The 22390-nt window shown below is 38.7% G+C and overlaps 1 protein-coding gene and 1 long non-coding RNA gene across 2 annotated transcripts; one reads left to right on the top strand and one right to left on the bottom strand.

The window, feature by feature from the left end:
• The first annotated feature begins 1287 nt into the window (after positions 1–1287).
• Positions 1288–2674, top strand: LOC105453148. The gene is made up of 3 exons (XR_974830.1): positions 1288–1779; positions 1928–2088; positions 2536–2674. It is a non-coding gene; the product is annotated as an uncharacterized LOC105453148 (long non-coding RNA).
• A 2997-nt stretch (positions 2675–5671) lies between these two features.
• Positions 5672–10761, bottom strand: LOC105453149 (homeobox protein OTX2-B-like). The gene is made up of 6 exons (XM_011694878.1): positions 10527–10761; positions 9594–9745; positions 6787–6971; positions 6342–6459; positions 5953–6156; positions 5672–5784 (listed from the first exon to the last, which is right to left on the bottom strand). Exons 1-6 carry the CDS (start codon positions 10759–10761, stop codon positions 5683–5685), a joined length of 996 nt encoding a protein of 331 aa, XP_011693180.1. The 3' UTR covers positions 5672–5682.
• Between the last annotated feature and the right edge of the window lie 11629 nt (positions 10762–22390).

Raw genomic sequence — 22390 nt, 5'->3', positions numbered from 1 at the left:
AACAATTTCTAAGACTTATACTGACAGTAAAAAAAAATTGGTTGTTCAAAGGTCCGGAAGTTTACGCTCAACTAGAAGGAGCATGAGTGCATATATGCAGGTAAGCAATTAAAAATTGTTATTCTTAGGCAAATTTTACTGTGCACTACAATAAATTTTACAGCAGTAAAATACAGTAAAATTTGCCTAAATACTATATTGTCCCACAATTAACATGATTTGCAGGATAAATTAAAAAAAAATTTCTCTCTGTGTACAGTGCATCACTGTTCCTTTTGGTTGAACGGAGCACATCTGCATCTGAAATCGGAGTAAACTTATTTTTTTTTACTATCAGTGATCTTAGAGATTGTTCTCGTATTTGTATTTTTGGCACAAAACGCGGGAAGGATGGATAACAATTTTTAATCGTTTACATGCATATGCACTGCTTCTTTCAGCTGAACGAAGCACTTCCGCATCTCGAATTTGAGCAAACTTATTATTATTTTTTTTTTACTGTCAGTGTTCTCAAAGATTTTTTTCGTACTTGTACTTTTTAGTACAAAATGTGAGAAGGATGAATAACAATTTTTAATCGTTTAGATGCACTGCTTCTTCCAGCTAAGTGGAGCATTTCTGGAATCTTGAATCTAAAGAAACTATTTTTTTCCTATCAGTTATTTTAAAAATTATTTCCGCATTTGTACTCTTGGCACAAATCACATTTTAAGTTTTGCTCCAAGAACGCTCCAAACTTTAATTACATAAGATGATGTAATAAATAAACTTATAATTTAACTTATAATTTTTAATTTTTACTTATATTATATTCAACATTAAAAAATTTTATGCATTAAACACGAATTATTGCAATTAATTTATCGTTTGAATCATTTTAAACATTTATAGTGTAATGAATAAGTATTTTGTGATTTATGTTATATATACATATATAATTACTACGATCAATATGCTATATTCTATTTTTCTGATAATTTCAATATTTTAATATCGGAAATAATGGAGAAAAAGTTCCATATATATGTTGAACAAATTACAATTATTTACTATAATTAACTTATATTAATTTAAATCCATCATTTTTAATATTTATTTAACTATAAAGTAAAAGTAACGCTATGTCAATTTTAGTACCTCGAGAATCATCATCACTCATCGCGAATTACTTTCAAAGTATTTTAAATTATCACAGATCAAATGTCCCGCATGCCGACCGATCGCCACGCCATGACAGTTTCATCGGCGCGTTGGTCGGGGAGTGCGGAGCGCGAACCGCTCCGCAATCAATCGTGATTTTCATCCGTTCGTAGTGCATAAGTAACGCGAGTTTTCGTCGGAAGTATCGATTTAAGGGACGGACAGTCGTCGGAACATATCGGTTATCACGAGTCTTCGCAATCAATGCCACTTCGCGGATCGTGATCGACGCCGCGTCACGATGAAACGGTTAAAAATTTCTGACGGTACAGATTCCAGTACCTATGGCGCGCGAAAATAGTCCTTATGCAGCTTGTTTGGAAGTCCATTGATATATTTTTTGGATATGTCGAATACTTGTTAGTGTCTATATCGCGCGTACTGTCTACTGCCCATATGAAAATTCCATCGCTAGGCATCGTTACGATTACGACATTTACGACATATCAATTAACGCGATGTGCAAGAATTTCGTCAAGTAAACTTCGTACGATCGTATTATTTGGTGCGATGAAATTCTTCACGAATTAATATTCGTGTTGATCATCAACAGAAGCCATTAAAAGCTGTGATTATATGGTATGTAGAATTTTAAATATCGCAATTTTGCCTTTCTCTCTTAGGTTAATCATTGAAATTATCAAGAGCAAACGATTATCGATTTATTGTATGTACTTGAAAGATTATTTCATATTTGTATGTGTTTTTCATACTTCGTTTCAAACAGAACGACTTATTATTAAAATCATTCTATTATCCGATAAAAAATTTTATCTCATAATTGGACATTGACTGAAAAATGCACCGACCGGACGAATTGGTGGTCTAACCTGTTACGAAATTCGTTTGACCGTCCACTAACGCCCTCTCAGTGAACATGTGACGAACGTAAGAAGCGATTAGTCGAAACAAAGCAGATGATAACGAAAAAAATACAGTTACCTACTTACGAAATATTGAAATAAATCGCAAAAATCTATTATTAAAAATATATACTATACATACATCGTATATACATTAGCTTTGTTTATCTTTATATTATCTTTGACATATTTTAAATTATCAGGAATATGATTACATGAAAAATTGAGTGAAAAAAATTATACTTACAATTAATATTAAATATTAAATATTTTTAACATAAATATATCTTTTTTTAAAAGCAATTTACACATCACATTGATATCACAATCGTGATTTCATCGTACAAATGAAAATATTTTAATATAATTAGAAAAGTCAGAAATAAAATGTAAATTTTAGAAAATGATTTTTAATATCTGTTATTCTTGTTCTTGAATCTAATTTATTCTTATTGTTACAAATATATATTAGTGATTGCCTGGGTTTGAAAACAAGGAGGTTGCTGCAAGATAGTTTATATTTATACGAAAAAAAGACATAAAAATTTAACAAAAATGTCTAAATCTAATACGGAATTTAACAATGCATGTAAACAAGAAATAATAAAATATAGGATAATAAAAATACAAAATTTTTGAAAATTTTTAGTTTTAGACAGCATAGCATTTTCATAAATATCCAACTTTTAACACAAATATCTTAAAGATCTAAACATCTTAAAGATCTTGAAATTCAAGACGTAAATGCAAAAAATATAATAATTTTAAAAATAATAATAATTTTCTGAAAACTTAAATTATTAAATATAAATAGTAGAATAAATTACATTATTTGTAAATATGACATAATATAACGATGTTGCAATAAAAAGAAGATGTAATATAATCTTAATATAACAAAATAATTTATATGAATAGATAATGTTTAATAAATTTAAAAGAGGAAATTTTTAAGCAGAAAGTTGTAGATGGAAGGATAATAAAAACGTACAATTCAAATTTGTTATATTATCTTCATACATCTTGAGACATGTACGTCGTTGTTTTCCGTGTCGATCATTTCATAAGTATTGGTAATATTTATAATAACAATCTAAACAGTCACATACTTATATTCCTATAGATCTTAAACCATTTTTTTCACTTTACATATGGATCTTAATTTTTTTCTATCTTATAATCAATCAATGTTGGCCACACATCCGCGTAGAGAACAATCGGCATTCAATTTAGATTTCTTTTATAAAGCTCCATCGTCGAAGATCTCTTTTTCCAAAATATTGACAATATTGATTGATAATAATAAATTGTACCAAAAGCGATACGGCAATTAATTGTCTGGTTGAATTTGAAATATTTTTCGCATGTGGATAATAGATAGATTTATCTAATGTTCGCAAAAATTTAATCGATTGATTTGGTCCAAAAATGTAAGTAGTAGATATATAAAGTGTGACAAAAGTCGTCTGTAAATTATTGCGTTTTAAAAAGAAGAGTGACTATAATAATATATTTTCAATTGAATATTAATTTAATAAAAATTGTGTATTACAATATTTGATTGTTCAGAGATAACAGAAGATTCGTGATTCTGAGCAAATCCTCGCGTGAAAAGAATTCAAGCATGTAGAATAAGATTCTTTTTAATGAGTTTTTGTGGAAAGATTTGTTTTGCAAATTGGGAAATTAATTATGAGTATCATTTTAAATTGTTTTTTTTTATATTCTTGCCATTTTTTGTATACAAAGATAATATTGTATGAGAAACAATCCAATACGAATTTTTTGACAGCGGGACGGTATATGCTATTAAATTTATAAAAGGTAAAATATTTTATTGGCATGTGAAATAAGTCTTTAAAAAGAAAATGATCAACAACTTCGATGTCGTAACGAGTTCATTTCGATATTCAGGTAGTGTATTTCTACACGAAAGAATGATACATATGTACATAGAGACCCAGAAATACAAAAGTCATAATGATAACATTATGAAGTCATATGATATCATAAGGATGTCATTATGACATTATTTGCTTTTATGTTCTGCCTGGGGAGACTTGCACTATATATATGCTTTTATATATAATTTATGTACATAGTACATATGTCGTATGTATCTATACATACGCATATATCTTTTTAAAATTTTTTTGTATATTGAGAACTAAGTATGAACGTATTTCACTATCCTCTTAACGTGTGTGAGTCTAAGTTAATTTCCTTGAAATCGTAATCGTATTTATATTATGTACACAATATATAGTTATTTGTCCCGGAGATCACATGAAACGATTATAGTACACCGTTAAAAAGTCGTCATTTGCGACAAGAAAAGAATTACTTGAATTATTAAAAATCATTAATCGAATAACTCATTAACATCATTATAAGAATGGAGCGTAATGGATAAAGTAATGATTTATGCAAATAAAGGACATAATTATGTTATATTTTTTATGGCGACTTTATTTAATGTGTTAATTTCTCAATTGTTATTTTTACGTTATTAACGTGACTAGTTGATGTTAATTAAATTTGCACTATCAAAAAATTTTGAAACAACTATCAAAATATACGAAATATCTTTTTAAAATACCATCCTTTCCATCAACTTGAGATCTTTATGTATTTCTAAATATTAAACAATCATATTATTTAATATAATTTGACACGGGTTTCGAGACGTAAATACAATATAAGACAGATTATGTGGTAGTTAAAACTACCTCGCATACATCGCAACACATCTCACAAAGCTCGCGCGGATCGAAACATCTCAAAGAATATTACACGATCTCATTATGTGTTGACATAAAAACAATTACACAGGATGTCCTATCTAATTTTATCATGCAAAATATTTCTAAAATGCAATGTATATTAAAATAAAACAAATCTTAGAAAATAAAATATATGGTATAAAAAAAAACATTGCATGGTAATAATAACTTTTTTTTATAAATGAAGGTGCTTATTTTATATATATATATACATATATATATATATATAAACTATTTTTATTTTTTTAACGTAGAAATAAGATTTTAAATTGATTTTGTTATTTTGCGTATAAAAATATTAAGATAAGGTCATTGAAAAGTGGTGTTATATGAGACATCCTTTATTTTACAAAGTATTTTCTTTTAAACATATTTAAAAGCATATATTTTTATGTAAAATATGAAATATATCTTATGTAGACATTAATGCTTTAAATGGAATGTTATTATATGGATGCAAATAATAATAATACTTTCTGCGAAATGATATAATCCTTTGTAGAAAGTTTTTTATAGATTGCAGTAGCAAGAAAAAAATATTCTATTTAAATACCTGATTTAAGTATGTGCATATAGGACATCCTGTATATTTAAACTATGCTGTATCAATAAATGCAGAAAGATACGTATGGCACTCTCGATCGGCCTGTACATCCCGCAGCGTCCGAATGCTGGCCGAGTTATTAAAGATATGTTTAGTCTGTATCGACATTTATCAGAAGTAGAACTTCCACGTTTTATTTGGCATCGCGTTACAATAAACTTCGATTCAAGCCATATAACTTCACTATTGTCGATGATATGTACTCAGGCTTCGTTCTTCGATCCTCGCAGGTTCACTTACGATCGCCCCATCCGGCGCTATTGTAAAACCAAGATGAAGTACCTTCGTCTCTCGTTTTGCTCCATGAATTATCAAGGCCGCTTCCTCCGTTGTCCTAACAATCCGATATTAGTGCTTTTACTTTATTATCGAGTCTAATTCGATGCTGTTCTTCAAGCGTCATTTTTTTTTTTACTCCACTCGCACTTTAGTGGTACATAACTGATATTATTGTATATATTTATATGAAAGCTTAGGGAAAACAGAATTATTTTTTTTTTACCACGTTTAACTGATGCGAGGCGGGCGAGAGATATTCCATATTGTTATAGTAGGACGAATAATTTTGATAGCATTGCTGCTGGGAAGGGGTTGTCGTCCACGTTAACCTTTGATGGTCACTCGCAAATGCTCCACTGCTCTCCGTTACCGCCGGACTCCAGATGCTACTGCTACCACCGCCGCTGCTGTACACGGTGCCACCTAACTGTTAAAGAAAAGAATTTTAGGGACATGTAATCGATAAGAAGAACGAATATTCCATGGAAATATTCTTTTAAAACGATTTTCTCGCGAAAAGAAAACGTAAAATACTCGAATACAAACCGACCTATTACATATATACGAGTAAACATTATATGCGTCGAAAGTACTTATAATCCATCCACTTACGCTTGGTGGAGTCGTGCTAGCTGCTAACAGCAAACTAGCGTTTCCCGCAGGCTTATACTGCGGCGAGTCCCTTAAAAGCGCCGGCGAACTTGCCGCTGAGCCGCCCGTGCCTCCGCTCCTGAGAGTACAGAAATGCAGTTATAACAAGCAGATATACAAACACCTAATTTTCTACATTCATATGACGATCGATCGCGTCGCAATTAGCGTTTCCAGACTTTACGCGCTTTGAACGTAAGGGGAAGCGTAACTCTTGCGCAATGCGTATATATATATGTCTCGACAATATCTGTGTCGCGTGTAGCTGCAATTAGAATACTAATTATCAAGCTAATTAAGTTGCCGATTATGTCGCACAGACACATTCCCGTCCGAGATAAAAGTCGTTAGCGCGATTACGGACATACGCCGAAGATAAGCGCTCATTAAGATAAGTGATATTTACAAGGGCGTAGTAGCAGGTACCGCGGCGGCGGGCGTGGGCGGGGTGGTAATTGAAGGACTTTTTCCAGGGGGTGGATTATTAGCCGGGCTCCCCGAGGGCTTTTTCGATCTCGGCGTCTTATCTTGTTGTTGTTGCTGCTGTTTCTGCTGCTGTCGGCATTTGGCTCTCCGATTTTTGAACCACACCTGCAAACACACGTGAAATTTTTACCCGCGATATTACGTGGTTACATAATCAGACGTCCCCTGTACATGGCTGTATTATCATTTAAAAAAAAAAAAAACAATAGTAAGTCGCACATCTGTTGCGAGATGAATCAAGCGATATTTTCATGTTCCGGTGATGCGTAACACAAATGTGATTCAGAACGAATCCGCGGAGAGCCGCGCAGAGCTCTCGCAAAGCTGGCGTAATAGCCAATTATAAGGGAATGCCGGACTGGGACGACTATCAATTACCAATCAAGCTGACTGCAGCAGCGCGAACGAAAACGCGCACGCATATCGGACACGCTTGCTACCAGGCTGCCGTTAATGCAACAGAATTACGAAAACCGATCGGAGTATAGGTCGTCCCACACACCGAGCAACTTCTCTGAATAGAATAAGCCGATTTCGCGTACCAACGGGCTCGCCCCGGTTTGCGTTCAAAGTGTCCACTGGTTTTGCACGAACACCTTGTAATGAAGCTGCTAATTATACTTATGCAGAGTAAAAAGCGTTCTTCTCTCCGCCGGCGCGGCGCACGAACGATATCGATTACACTGGCGGGCACCGTCGAGCGTTTTGATAATGTTCGATTATTTTACCAGTAGATATCACAATATATATTTGCTTGCTATCAATCAGAAAAAAATATCTTCAAATTAAGACTCGAAAATATAATTCGCGAATTCGATATTAAATTATTGTGTGACATGTGATACATGAAAAATGGCGCGATTCCTCTTTGCCCTTAGAAATGGTACATCGGGACGGCAAGGCAGTGTAGGGAGGAATGAAGGGAGTAGAGAGAGGTAGAGAGGGAGAAATGCGACAGGAGGAGAGAGAGTGGAACTTGGAGAAGCCTCGCGCGATCGATGTTAGAAGCGGAGAGGTGAGCTTGGGTTTCTACGGATTTTCTGGGGGACGATACTAACAGCTCTCGCGTTCTTCCGTCGAAGAAGTCCGATGTATGTACCGCCACAACACCAATTCTTTGCTTTCAATAGAACGTCGCGAAAGTATTTTATCACGGCTGAATCGCCGCTCTCTACGCTGGTATCGAGAAATATTGGCAAGACATCAATGTTGTCTTGGGTATTGTACCGTAATAGCACCATCTTACAAGATATTAATTTTCCTTCATTTTAGAGGTGATTATAGATAATAGGCTATATATTTGTATTTAGCTCGATTCATTTTCTTTTTTTTTTATATTTTTATATTTTAATTTATCAATTATAACTCAATCGAATGTGTAATATTAAAAAGTTTAATATATATATATACATATATAGGACTTTGTTTATTTTGTTAAATATAATATTTTTTTGAGAAATTCATTTAAAAATCTCTCCCTCTCTCTCCCCTCGTGAAGTGATATTATCATATTGATCGTGAAGGAAATTCGCTTTAGCGAAGCTACAATAGAAACGAAACCGTCTCGTCTCTGATCGAGAAGTCATGCAAGGGTCCGAAAACGCGCCGATGAGTAAAGCAATCTCTGGTTTTGCAGTCGTCCGACGAACGTGCGGAAGACTATGGGCCATGTTGGGCCCATTCATTCCGTTTACACGGCCATAGGCCAGGTGTGTTCGGTGGCGATTGCGGATGCGACGCGTCCTTTCCGGCCCTGATGAGGGTGGAATATGCACGGACACGTTTTCGGACCCTGTGGACGTCGAACTCGGCACGAGCAAACGGCACGGTGTCAGCCGAGCAATACCAAAATATTGATTCCGGAAATGTCATCCTTCATGTAGGTTTTCGCGGTATTGTTGCACAGAAAAATTCTTTCGACTTTCTGCTATTGAGGAAAATATCAATGGGGGGAGCGTCGTTTGCGATTTTATACGACCAGAGTGAATGAATTTGATCCTTTTTTGAATCATCAAAGAGGGCCCGAGAGGACCGAAACGTTCCGTCTTTTTTGTGCTCGCTTTTTGTACTTCTTCTTAATTTACATTTACCATAAATAATTGTACCACACAATTGCAAATGCACTTTGTATAATTACAATTTTTGTTGCATTTTTCTTTGTTATTATAATTTTGTTTTATATCGAATAACGGTATGATGCTTCGTATATTATTACTCTTCATACATATGTTATATTTGCAATTTGTATTAAACAGAATTTTGCGCGTCGCAAATGTATGAAATTTTCAATTAAATCCTATTAAATTTATCTTTTATCGTAATTACAAATACTAATAAGGTGTTTGACCTAAGAATATATGGATGTTTGTAAGGCGAACGATTTCAAGTTAACTTCAACGAAGGACATATGAGAAAGAATCGATGTTGTCCACCCTGTCTACGTGCCGATGGTGCATATACCCCTCGGTAATCAGACACCGTCGCGCTTTTCGTGGAGAGCCGGAGAGACACGTCGAATTTTTTTACTGCAATACGAAAATGTGTACGGAAATATTTTTTACGCGTTTAAAGTTACGTATTTCTTGAGTTTAAATATTAATTTAAATGTTACGAATAAAACAATATTTAATCATTATTATAGTTTTTTTTTTCCGGTATATGTGCGATAGTATATAAAAATACTTTTGTAAGAAAAGCGTCATCATCAGATTGTTGTCAATGACTTACCTGCACTCTCGATTCCGGTAAATTGATTTTCATGGCGACCTCCTCACGCATAAAGATGTCAGGGTATTTTGTTCTTGAAAAAAGCCCCTCTAATATATCCAACTGCGATCGTGTGAACGTTGTCCTCTCCCGCCGTTGCTTTCTTGGATTGCCTTTGATACAAAATTCTTTAATGTATCGAATATCATGGAATGTCATGGAATTTTCTCTTGATTTACATTTTAATTATGATTTTTCTTTTAAATATTTACGAACGACATCGATATCGATATTTAATTAATGTGTAGTAATCCGTTTCTAAAGATCTTTAAAAAAATAAAGAAATCGCTCTCCTTTCGAAAATAATAATTGGCATTCGAGAAAAAAGAAAAAAAATTTCCTTTTTAAATCGCTAATTTACAAATTGCATTATTTTGCGCGATGTGATATCAACAAATGAATAAATTTCACTACGTTACCTGTACGTTACGGTGTACAGGTCAACTACATTTAATAACAAATCGATAATGATTAATAAAATAAATAGAATAAATGAACCGGTTATTAATAACTAAATTAATAGCAGTAATAATATTTTCACGAGTTGGAAGCAACTTCGGTACATAATGCAAAAGCTTTCACATTAACACGATTAATGAATAATTTTGTATTGTATCATTATTAGCATTTCTGCGCTTTACCAATGTGCTTTCTCCAATTACGGCACAACATTATAATTCATTGCAACAATTTTCCCGCATTTTTAATATAATTATATTAACAATATAAAAATTAACAGATGCACCAGCAATGTATTATTTTGCACTTTATTTATGTTGGTAAACATAAACAAAAATAGAGACGTGTACATAATAATACAATTCAAAGTCACTCCCGACTCGGTTCAATTAAAATTAATAAAATATGATGGGCACTCACAGTAGACGGACTCACCGGCGGGTGTACAACCGGGATAACCAATAGTGGAGTGTAGCGCATCGATCGGCATGCTGAGACCCATGTAGGGCGCCGTCTTGAGAGCGCCATAGGGCCCCGCGGCGGACGCGCCGAACGCCGCGGGCCCAAAGAGTTCGGAGGCCGAGGTGGTGGAGGCGGCGAGGCCCCCGAGATCGGCGGCGCCGGCGCCCCCGCTGCAGCCGGAAGTACCTCCGAGGCTGTTCGGCCACATCACCACCCCCTCGGCCCCCAGCACGACCACCCTCCCGCCGCGGTCTCCCTAAAGAGACGTCCTCGACGTCCAAGTTACAGGTTCTGTCTGAAAAACGACGAAAACGAAATTGAAATTATATATAAGAATTACTCAAGTCGAGATAATTTACACGGAGAGAATTTTCTTTTAAAATTTACCCTGAAAATCATGTTAATTGTGGGACAATATAGTATTTAGGTAAATTTTACTGTGCACTACAATAAATTTTACTACGAAATTTTATTGTAGTGCACAGTAAAATTTGCCTAAATACTATATTGTCTCACAATTAACATATATGATTTGCAGGGTAAATTTAAAAAAAAATTCTCTCCGTGTATCTCATTAAAAAATATATATTTGCTTCATGCAAATTATAATATACATGTCAGATCATATACTTGTCGGTTATCAGAGTAAATTATATAAAATATTTTGAAATAATATAAAGACTTACATGAAGTATAGTATATGAAACAAATAAAAATTATTGTAAGATATTGTAAAATTCAAGTACAAATCGGTTTTCTATCAAAAAATTGCAAACATTATTTATTAGAGATGCATAAAATAAGAGAACAACAACAAAAAATTAATTTCTCTCTCTCTCTCTCTCTCTCTCTCTATCTATCTATCTATCTATCTATATCTATCTTTCTATACCTTTCTTACAAATAATTTTACTTATTTCAATTATTTTCTTTTACAGAAAAATACGCAAGAATCGACTTCGGCATTACGCACCTCACACATCAGACACTTTTTTGAAAATTCTTCTGCCGATTATCAGGTAGACTGTTTCGCGTCATCATGGCAAAGAGAGAGAATAGTAGATGCTTTAAACAAGCCGATTGTGTTGTTCGGTATGGAAATAAGAATAATGACGCGATTGGCAGCTGCGTGCGGGGGATAATCCAACGAAGGTGCAACAGGACTCCGTGGTATTCTCAGGGGAGCCGCGGCTCGCAACCTAATTCCGAAAATGCATCGACGGTCCGAAAACCGAGAACGGCAAACAGGAACATGGAAAGAGGCTCGACCCTGAATACGCGCGCAACACGCTCGCAGCCTTTCCGTTGCGCTCTTAGCCGTTGACTTAAGTCGCGTTTTATCCTCTCCGATTACAAAGTCAGGAACGACTATCTTCCCCCTGCTCCCCCTTCCTGCGTCATCACGGACGAGCCGCCTTCTCCGGTGGTGGCGACTTGTTAATTTGTTTGCCACCACGTTTATTACATCTGTGCACATGTGCGATATGCCGAACGGACGATGGAACACACATTGTTTCCTGTCTCCCGGACGTCGCCGTCCACATGTTTCGGATTAAGGAATACTAATCGGTAAGTAATTAATGCACAGTGAGAAACAATCGAATGACGACAGCGTTACAAGCGTCACGACGCGGGTGTTTGTTGAAATGCAGGACATTCTGAAGATGTTGTCCGGTTTTAAATATTTATTGTCACGTTACTAATTATATCGTAGCCGATTGCCACTATTCGTGTCCAGCGATTTAATTAAAAAGTCTTGACACAAATTAAATATAAATAGATACAAATTAATAATTAAATATCTTTCGGAGTGCTGAATTTTACACAACGATGCAATCCGCGTGCGTGGTTTAAATTAAATTTAAATGAACCGAAGTCGGGATTTTCAATATCATAGTTACAAATGAATTTAAATTGAAGGAAATATAGTTACAAATCTTTTCATGCGAAAAGATTTTTGTTTGCGAAGACACTACTAACTCGTTTAACCGATATAAATGAATGTGGCTGATTCGAGAGATGCGCTTCCGAAATAAAATCTTACATCAGACAGCCTTTAATAACGTATTGTTTCGTGTCTCTTAACTGCGTGCTATATTGAAATCAGATTTCATTGAATAGAACTGCGCCATATATATATATACATATATACAAAGAGCCTCTTCAGAGTACTAATAGAGCTGCCGCAGCGTGAGCCTTTTCGCGCAAATATAGATGAAATATCCACATTCACCCTCGTATACCGTATGTACATTGCATCCTGTTGCGTCTGCAATTGAAATTTGTGCCCGACTACTGTTGAAATTTGTTCTGCTGCAATTTAACTACCGGACGCGTAATACGTATGATAAGTGGCTTTATGACATACCTATCAGGTCGACACACTCTGAACTGAATATAATCACGGTTTCTCGTAAACAAATGCTACGAGTTTTACGCGTATAGTAAAAGAAATTTTAATGTCGCAAATTAGAACGTTAAATTTATCATTAGAGAAATTAAATTATTTACTTTGCGCAATTGGATACGATCCGTATAGCAATTTACACTCTGAAAAGGATAAAATTTTATGCCGATAAAATAACACTTCTCTTTCCGGAATATACATATATATAGAGCGGCGAGCGTTTCATATAGAGCGTTATATCGCGCGATGAAATTACGAATACTTAATATCGTAGACGTAAAAGGTGAGCTCGTGCCGTATTGCGTTTCTAATATTACGTCTCATTACGCTCGCGTGCAAATTTCCCTCCCGATCTCCCCGGGACCGGAATAAAGTTGCTCGTTGAAAAAGAATCCATAGAGTATACACTACCCCGTGACGCCGCCTCTCGTCCCGGTTATATTAAAATTTTGCTCGCTATGAAAGGAAGGGCGAAGAACGAAGAAAGGCGGAGTATTCTCCCGAGTCCTTCTGAAATCAGTCAAGCGCGAATCTCCACTTTTGTGCACTTATGTGCCTCGCGCCGGCCACAAAGCACTTGTTACATGCCACCCAGCATGGGCGAAAAACGCCGAAAACAACTGTCACTGCTCAAAAAAATTTTCAACGATGACTGCACTGCGCACGCTTATGCATTGTTATACACGACGTAAATTTTCTCTCTCTCTCTCTTTCTCTCTCTCTGCACTTGAGAGGAAATTTTTTCTAAAGCGCTAAATAACGATATCATCATCTCTCTTTCTCACTTTATTCATTTCAACAAATATACATCCATATAACTTTTTTCCTAATGCTATTGCTGATTCGTTGTAAATTTACCGTGCGGCACAAAACTACAAAGCTCGAATATAATATCTTTATCACTAAATCTAATTAAATTTTTTTTATTTTCAAGTTCTATAATTATTGCGTTTGAAGATAAAAACATTACCAAAGTGTACTGTCCACAAAGCGGCAGATTTATTTGCACTTTCGTCATATTAAAATAGCGTCAGAGAGAGAAAAATATGGATGGAAATAGAAGGTAAGGGAGAGAGCGAGAACGCGGGCACTTAACGATCTTATTGCAATAGCCAGAAGTCTCTTTATCTTTGTGCACTTTGGTGCGCGGGACAATGCACTTGTTACAGACCGCCAAGTGTGGACAAAATGCCCATTCGATTGGTCCTCGAGGACACTCGAGTGGTCTACGACCCTGCGGAGAGCCCAGGCGAGAGAAATGGTCGAACTAGAGAAAGATAGCTGGGGGTGCCTTTTACACCCGCGCGTACTTTTCCGACCCTCCTTTCCGAAAATCGATCTCCCGCTGCAACGAATTACCCCCCACTCGCGGGGCCCTTCGACTGTTCGGCCCTAGTGCAAACACTTTGCGTTACCAATCGACAGATATATACCGGCATGCCGTCCCTAATGACTGTTAAATCCCCATTATTACGTCCCGGCGTGTGCGCCGCACGGGAGGGAGAGAGAGATAGAGAGTTTACCCTCTCGTCGCCAAAGAATACGATTTACGGATACGTCCGGCGCACAGATCGTATCTGTGCGGATCAGTTAAGCCAACAAGGCGCACGTGCGCGAATATGCATTTCGCTGTTGCATCTTAAATCCGCGATAAATTCCTACGGAATATAGCCCGGAATGGCTATTTTAAACCCTTTCTGTCATCACGTCACTATTTTTGGACGAGTAGCGGGAATTTTTCTTACCTGCATGTAAACACATGAATAAACGAGTAAATTTACTTTCGAGTAAATAATTCCGACTGTGTACCGAGACTGCAGCTAAATATTTTTCGGTAGTTTGTTCTCCAGTCGGTTCGCGCGGTAATAATTCGCGGAAAAACCGTAAACGCGCGAAAGAGGGAATTCGCGCAGAGATGCGGTCGCGACACATCGGAAACAAGTCGCAGCATCCAGATTCATCATGGGGGATGCAACGTCGTTTCTACATTAGGTAGCGCGCGGTTTGCGGCTTCGGTACATCCGGCGGTACACGAAGAACGACACACTGCACGTAGCTATCCCAGAAAGTTAAGTCGCGGCCGCATTGTTTCCAGGAGTATTTGCACACAACCGCATTGTTCCTGAAGAGCCCGGCGCGCTCCGTATAGTTCCACAATGAACGTACGTTGCGTCAAGTACAGCCGTGCGCGCGGAGTTTCGCGAGGAAAGCCAGAAGGTACTTGTGAAACGAGCGAGGCATTAACTGATTTCCATGGACGATTTTTCGAGATTACTGCCGGTGCTCGAAGAGTTCGGCGTAAATGTGCATACGTGCTCTCGATGTGATAAGTTTGCAATAATCTTTACGCGTTAAGTACATTTTCATTCTCATCCCTAAATGAGTAACTTAATATTCTCGCCGTGTTAAAAACAAGATTATTAAATAAAATTAACATTCACGATATTGCACACTGCATTGTTCAGCGAATAATTACGATTTGTTTCCGTTTGAACGGTATACGGAAAGAATTTTCTTTTAAGATTTACACTGAAAATTATGTTAATCATGGGACAACATAGTATTTCGACAAATTTTATGTGATTTTCTCTGTTTTTTTTTTACTGTGCACTTAAATTTGTTGTAGTACATATTAAAAAAAAATAGCGAAAATCATATAAAATTCGTCGAAAACTATGTTGTCCCACAATTAACATGATTTTCAGGATAAATTTTAAAATAAAATTCTCTCCGTGGATATAATATTCATGACACTTAATTCATCCGATGCACAAAAAAGACGAGAAACTCACTATACCTGTTCGATATAAAATTATAATTAATTCAATTACCTAACGACAACAACACCGAACGCTCGCAGCTGCGCCGAGTTCGCAGTCGGGTCCACGTCGTCGGGTTGTAGCGCTTTGCGAAATAATTATCTCGGCATCGAGCTTGAACTTTTCCTCAGAGAGGCGGCTTTACGTCGCGGAGTCGCACACTTTACGTACCCCTGAATTGTGTTCGGATACCTCTGTCAAGGGGGCCGCATGCATGTAACCATGCGCACCGAGTCGTGCACTCGGGGAAGCGTCTCTACGAGGAAAGGAATCGCATTGAATGCAATCTTAGCCCCGGGTACACGGCGTTTTGTTGCGCGTTCATTGAGCGTAAAACTTAATTCCCGTAGAAATTCCACGAGGTATACCTCCACGGGGTATACCTCCGCCGGAGGGCCGGAGGGGGGAGCTTGTTCTCTGGTAGTTAGTCTTTATTCTCGGCCGGCAAAAAAGGAGATGCCAATGGGGGCTGCAGCCCGCCGCCACCGACGGGGATGAGCCTCCTTCGTTTCGCCGTCTCTCTCCTCCCTCTCTCGCCTCCACCTGCCTCCATTCCGCTTCATGCTCCTTTATGTTCCGCCCTGACGGACGGTGGAACTTACTGATTTCTCGGAGCCAATTTCGAGGAGGTTTTGTTCCCTCCGGGCCGACGTTCACGGTTCTACGGTGGCCACGTCAATCCGTCGAAGGCACGGCGCGACATTGGGATCCGTTCGCACGTGATAACATCGAACCGGGGATTCCGAGAGACTTGATGCTTCGATGCCGAAGCCGAGATTCAATTCGTGACAGTAAACCGGGAACGGGGACTCTATGGCGTCTCTTTAAGAGCTTCGCGTTTAAAGGAGTGGTTTTTAAGTTGATATAACGTGTTCCCCATCTTATGCGAGTTTATATTACGAGCCTATTAAAAAATTCAAAAGCTTGCACTTTTATAATAAAATCTATCATATCTATTATGATTGCACTTCCACGCTATGACGTAAAATCTCATTGCGAAAAAATTCTTGTTAGAAAGATGAACTTCGTCCTTGCATGCAGGTACGTGGTAGAAGCCTTGGAAAAACTTGTCAACTTCGTTGTTCGGCTTCCGCGCGTATCTTCTTCAGCATCGAAGTGACCGTATAATTCAAATATGCGGATTATAAACTACGTCATTTCTTGAAGTTATTTTTGGTCGTGTGAAGCACTTGTGTAAAATAATGTAAATCTAATTTTTCTAGATTTCGTTAGAAAGCTATTTATTCGAAAGTGTCGCAAATTAATTATTTCTATAAGTAATTTTGCGAGTACTTTACTTAAAATTTTTCGCCGATCTTAGTATTGTTCTTCATTTAAGTTAATTCATCATTATAACGATGCATTCGTCTTTCTCGGATATCTTTATGAATTAATTCGCTCGTATATTTATCACGAAATTTCACTATCTACTTTATCTCGATCCGATACAGTCTGTGTAAGAATTTTTTAATTCACGGTAATCGTAACTTCTTTTTTGCCCGTCAAACAGTCAACACGACATTTTCAAGGCAGCTGCATACCCAATATTGCATTCGCATAGCAGACGGCAATCGTTTTTTGTACTTTTTGTATGACACGACTTGCAGTTGATAAACAGATAGGATTCTCTTTAAATCAAGATCAATCATCTCTTGCAAATATGCTCCAATGCCTCTTCATTTGGAATTCTCACGAAGCACGATTTTTCGATTCCAAATATAGACTAAATCAGAATTTGTTTGGCACTATTCGACGTCATCTTTTTCCGATCTCATCGATCACTCGTGTATTTAAGTCTTATACGCATTGGTACTAATCGTCATTACAACACATTTTTTGCGACAATATACACGAAAATCTAACGCAATGCGCAAGATCGCGAGGCACATAGCAGCACTGTTTGTTTCCTCACTTAAGAAACACGCGTTCTTTCGGAATTGCACGACTCGCGACAGAGCTTGCCGCACTAGATACGAAGATCGAGCACCAACTAGGATCCGAAATGTCCTGCGTTACCGCGGAGGACGCGCCAGCGTGTACAGACTGACGACGACGACGACGACGACAAGGAGACGAAGGACCTCCTCGTGGAAGGCGGACCTTAACCGGGAGGGAGGCAAGCCAAGAAGATTACCGTAAGCAGATTATTTCCGTGGAAATCCCGCTGGCCAACTCTCTCGGCACGCTACCACGCCGGGGCATTTCGGGATCGAAACTTCCCGCGAAACTGCAGGCGCGAACGGAAGTAGTCGAAGCTTGGCGCAGCGCGTTACAAGATCTGCTCTGACAGCAGCCGTCGGACATCGTAGATAAGATTATTGAGGGATCAAACGTCGTACGATGTAAAATAGATCCTGACGAGCTCTGTCGCGTAGCGTCACTAGAATCACCTGCTTTGGGGTTGCTTTACTATATGTACGAAACTCGTACAAGGTCTCGTTAGTGTAATCTCATTTAATTTTTATAATTTTAACGATTAACAGTGTTAGCTAATACATTAATAAGTAATAAGATTTTGTCAATTATAATAAAATTAGTGAGGTTTCAAGATAAATATAAGATTTCATTTTTAGGCAATAATTTTTGTGAACGTCTGACAATATTGTGTTTGACGTGATTTTAATGTGATAAACTGTTGATAAAATCATTGTGTTTATTAATCGATATATTTATGTATACGAAGCGCGCAACATATAAAAATTCTCGCGGGCAAAGGAGAACATGGATTTCAATCTCTCTGCGCCGCGGTGGCGTATTGTACTTTGAAAAAATTCGGGATTTTTATCGGCTTGACCGTTTCCGGAGCAACAGATTTTTCTCATTTTTCACGAAAAAAAAATGCAGCATTGTGATTGATACGGAATTATTAATCGTGCAATGCGAGATAGCGGAATTTTGCCGACGGCGCTGAATCTTTTTCGCATATTATATATATTGTCTAATAATTCCGAGCGCGCGGGCGCGGGCTCAATTAATAGCCTCCCGGCAAATATACGGTATGCTTCTTTTTAGCGCGCAAACGTTAACGCGCACGTATTTCCTGGGGCCACGCACTCTTTCCCCGTCACTCGCGAAATTTCCCTCGCTCTGCGGAATTTCGCACGGTTATTTCGAAACAAGTTCGCCCACGAATTTATACATTCTCTCTTTGGCCGGATGAAAGCTTCCATGTACGCCTCGCCGATTAAATGTCGGCGTTTTCGAGGTATTCGCGCACCGCAGCGCTCGAATTCGGTTGATTCGCTCGGCCGGGATTCTCTCTGTCTCTTTTTTTTCTCGTTTACCGCGGGAAGTAATCGCAGAGGATATCCGCAATCCGCAGAAATCATAAAAACCGTGGCGTACGCAGTCGAATTCTGTTTCCGCGAGGGAACCGGCGTAGTAGGGAGGAGGAGGGGGGGAGGAATGGTTATTAATCATTAGTTTATACTATTAAGCATACGATGACATTTTTCAATGAATTTAAAAAGGCCGGTTGCCATTGTATATAGTTGCATTACCGTGTTCATACGAATTCATTTATCATTATAAATATGTTTTGTACAATCAATACAGGATTTTCAGAGCGTGTTTCTCTCGAATAAAATATTACATCATTTAGGATATATACAAGGGGCAAAAAAATTCAGCCAATGTAAAACGCTTGTAATCTAATAACAAGTAGTTATTAAAATTCTCGATCATTACATGAATTAACGTATAAAGGAAGCTGTTACGAAACGAATCGTTAGCTCGATTGAAACGTGTCGTGATTTGCGATGAACCTACATCAGCAGCGATAAACAGCATACTCGATCGTTATCAACACGCACAAACTTATTATCTGACGATTATTTAGAAGAGATATGTACGCAGTTACATCATTATAACGTTGTTTTTTTTAATGCTGTAACCTATAATGCACAACCCGCGTTACGAAAGATTATGACAATATTAAAGCAAAAAGAGGAATTAAATGATTAACAATGAACTCGAAAATATCACATACAATTTTGCTTTCCAAATCTAGATACTTCATTGAAGAGAAGGCTAATGACAGTCTAAAAATACTACGATGTTATCACGTCTTACTAAACGTACGCTTATCAAAACTCGCGACAACGAAATTAGGTCAACTCTTCTCAGTTAACCAACCAGAAAACGCGGTCCTATTGATTAGCCTCGAGTAATCGGAGCATCAAGTTGTGCGAGCAGATGAACAATATCCTCGTGTATGCCTACGAACACGTGGACCTATGTAGGTCAGTAAATAGCCAGACAACGGAAAAATCCCAAGAGCACCATAAGCACCAGGAGAACGGAGGTGACACTAGAAAATGCGAAACGAAATTCGAACTCGGGAAATTTTTCGGGAAATGATTTGAGTGTCAATCACCGCGAATCGGTGCACCCTTTGACCCTGGACTACCAACACCACTTTCCCGGCAGAACAATCGCCGAAAATTGCCACGACATAACGACGTCCTCGTCTCGACGTCTATAGCGGAAATAGCGAAAGGACGCTACTCACCCGCGAGCACTTGTAATTACCGGCACCGTTGCTCCCGCGTCGATATTCCTCGTCTTGAGCCCGATAATCCAGGCGAAGCCCCCGAATTCGCACTCCAACACACACCGTGGCCCGGCGCGTAATACTCGCCGGCGCGCTCCCAATGTCAGAAAAGAGACGGGCTAGGTCGTTCGATCTCTCGGCACCGCGCACACCACTGAAACCGGCGCTTCGCCACGGCGTTTCGCCACTCCACCGACGACCGACTCACCGAACGAGCGCGACCGATAGCTCGTAGAATACGGATGTATACACGATAATGACTATTCTATTCCCTAATCCACCGGAGTCGTCCACCGGCGTGGCTCTTCTCTTTCTCCCTCCGTCTCGTTCTCTCGCGCTTGCCCTTTCTTCTTCCCTCTCTCTTTCTCTCTCTTTCTCCGTCTCTCTATCTCTCTCTCGCTCTCTCCCTCTCTCCCTCTCTCTCTTTCTCTCTCACTCTCTTTCTCTCACACTCTCTCCCGTTCCCTCCCTTTATCCGCGTACGTCCGTCTCGCTCCTTCTCTCTCCTTGCCTCACGGAATGTGGGACAGATGGACAGAGATGGGAGACAGCGCGAGAGACGGCGACGATGGTCGGTAGAGAGACCAGTGCGAGCGGCTATTATAGCAGGAGGGCGTAGGAGAGCGCCCGGCTCAACTTTTCACGAGAACTTTAGTTGTTACAGATCGCTCTCTTGGTCGAGGGGTTATGCGCAAGGGGGATGTTCGCTCGCCGGTCCCCGGCGGGGGAGGGACGTCGGCGTCGAGCGCATGGAGAGGGAATGGGGTGCGCGACGCGGTCGCGAAACGACAGAGAAACAACACAATGGTACGAGAAAGGCAAATGTGGAAGCGAGAGAAGTTGCGCGACTGAAGGTGTTCCGAAAAGAGGGAGAGATGCGCATCCCGCGTGAAGAGGGGATAAGGAAGAAGGAGAGGGAATCGAGGGAACGAGTGGGAGAGAGAGGGAAGCAAAAGAGACGAAAGAAAAAGAGACGGGGATCGATTCTGTGCCACGGTACGAAGCGAGAAGGAACAACATGCGCCGTCGAACCGCGTCGACTCGTTCCAGAATTGGCGTGGCAGGGGCTGTACCAACGTCGTTGCTGCAGCATAGTGGGGCACCAATGGCGGCCTGGGGTACGCCAATCTCACCAACCGCGATGGCAACGTCGTGTGACAACGGCGTTAGGTACAGTCCGTCTCTAAAAATATACTCAAACCCAGAGAGTCCCTCTCCTCTCTCCCGCTTTTCCCGTCTCTCTTTCGCTTCGCAACGCGGGCTTCTCTCGCCCTCATCCGCAATGTATCTTTCCCGCTCGAAGGTGTACGAATAGATTACGAGAAAATGGGTAAGAGTCGCTGGCCATTACTTTGCGATGTTAAGAGCGAGCATGTTTTGGCACTCCGTACGGCGAATGCGAAAGAGCAATTGACTCTCTTATTCGCGGTTATTCGTGGGGATTAAAGTCTCTAAGATGGAGGAAAGATTAACACGTTTAAAATAGAAAGCCAAGCGTTAACAAGCGAATTTTGTATATTATATTCGTAAATTATATCCGAATTCTAAAACGAGAGAGACAATTTTATTGAAAAAAACATTTCTCGATGATATTATTAAAATATTAATATCGGAAAGATTAATTATTCTTCACTCTTTTTCACATTTGGTAAGCACAAACTTGGGCATTATCACGCCGCAGTCGTAAATGAGCTTCGCTAATTTGTTTACTTGCACATCTCCACAAGTGAGTTATAAATTTTAGCAATCAACAAGAAGGCTATATTAAATCTTTATCGGAATAAATAAGGATTTAGCAAAATATGCCGTATCATTACGTAAACTTTACGAGTTACTTTATGTTCGTAAGGCATCGAGAATGTAGTAATCACACGCGATAATTTCCGCGATCGGCCACCGTAAACGCATCGACGGAGTATAGATCACGCCTTATTAGCACGTTATCGAAAATCACGTTACAGCCTGTCTCAAAACCTGATGGGCATACGCGATAGTAATCCCGGTGACTGTGGGATCCTCGGATCCTCTAAGCATCCTCTCGCACGCTAGATCTCAATAT

The sequence above is a fragment of the Wasmannia auropunctata genome, unplaced genomic scaffold (genome assembly GCF_000956235.1).
Source record: "Wasmannia auropunctata unplaced genomic scaffold, wasmannia.A_1.0 LD336002.1, whole genome shotgun sequence".
NCBI classification, from domain to species: domain Eukaryota; kingdom Metazoa; phylum Arthropoda; class Insecta; order Hymenoptera; family Formicidae; genus Wasmannia; species Wasmannia auropunctata.
The sequence above is the reverse complement of the archived record's forward strand: the minus strand, read 5'-3'. Positions and strand labels throughout refer to the sequence as shown.

Coding starts and splice junctions, on each gene's coding strand:
- LOC105453149 (XM_011694878.1), bottom strand. CDS start 10,761: ATGTGGCCGAACAGCCTCGGAGGTACTTCCGGCTGCAGCGGGGGCGCC. Junction 9,746..10,526: donor TCCCGGTTGTACACCCGCCG/GTGAGTCCGTCT, acceptor TTTGTATCAAAG/GCAATCCAAGAAAGCAACGG. Junction 6,972..9,593: donor TACCGGAATCGAGAGTGCAG/GTAAGTCATTGA, acceptor GTGTGTTTGCAG/GTGTGGTTCAAAAATCGGAG.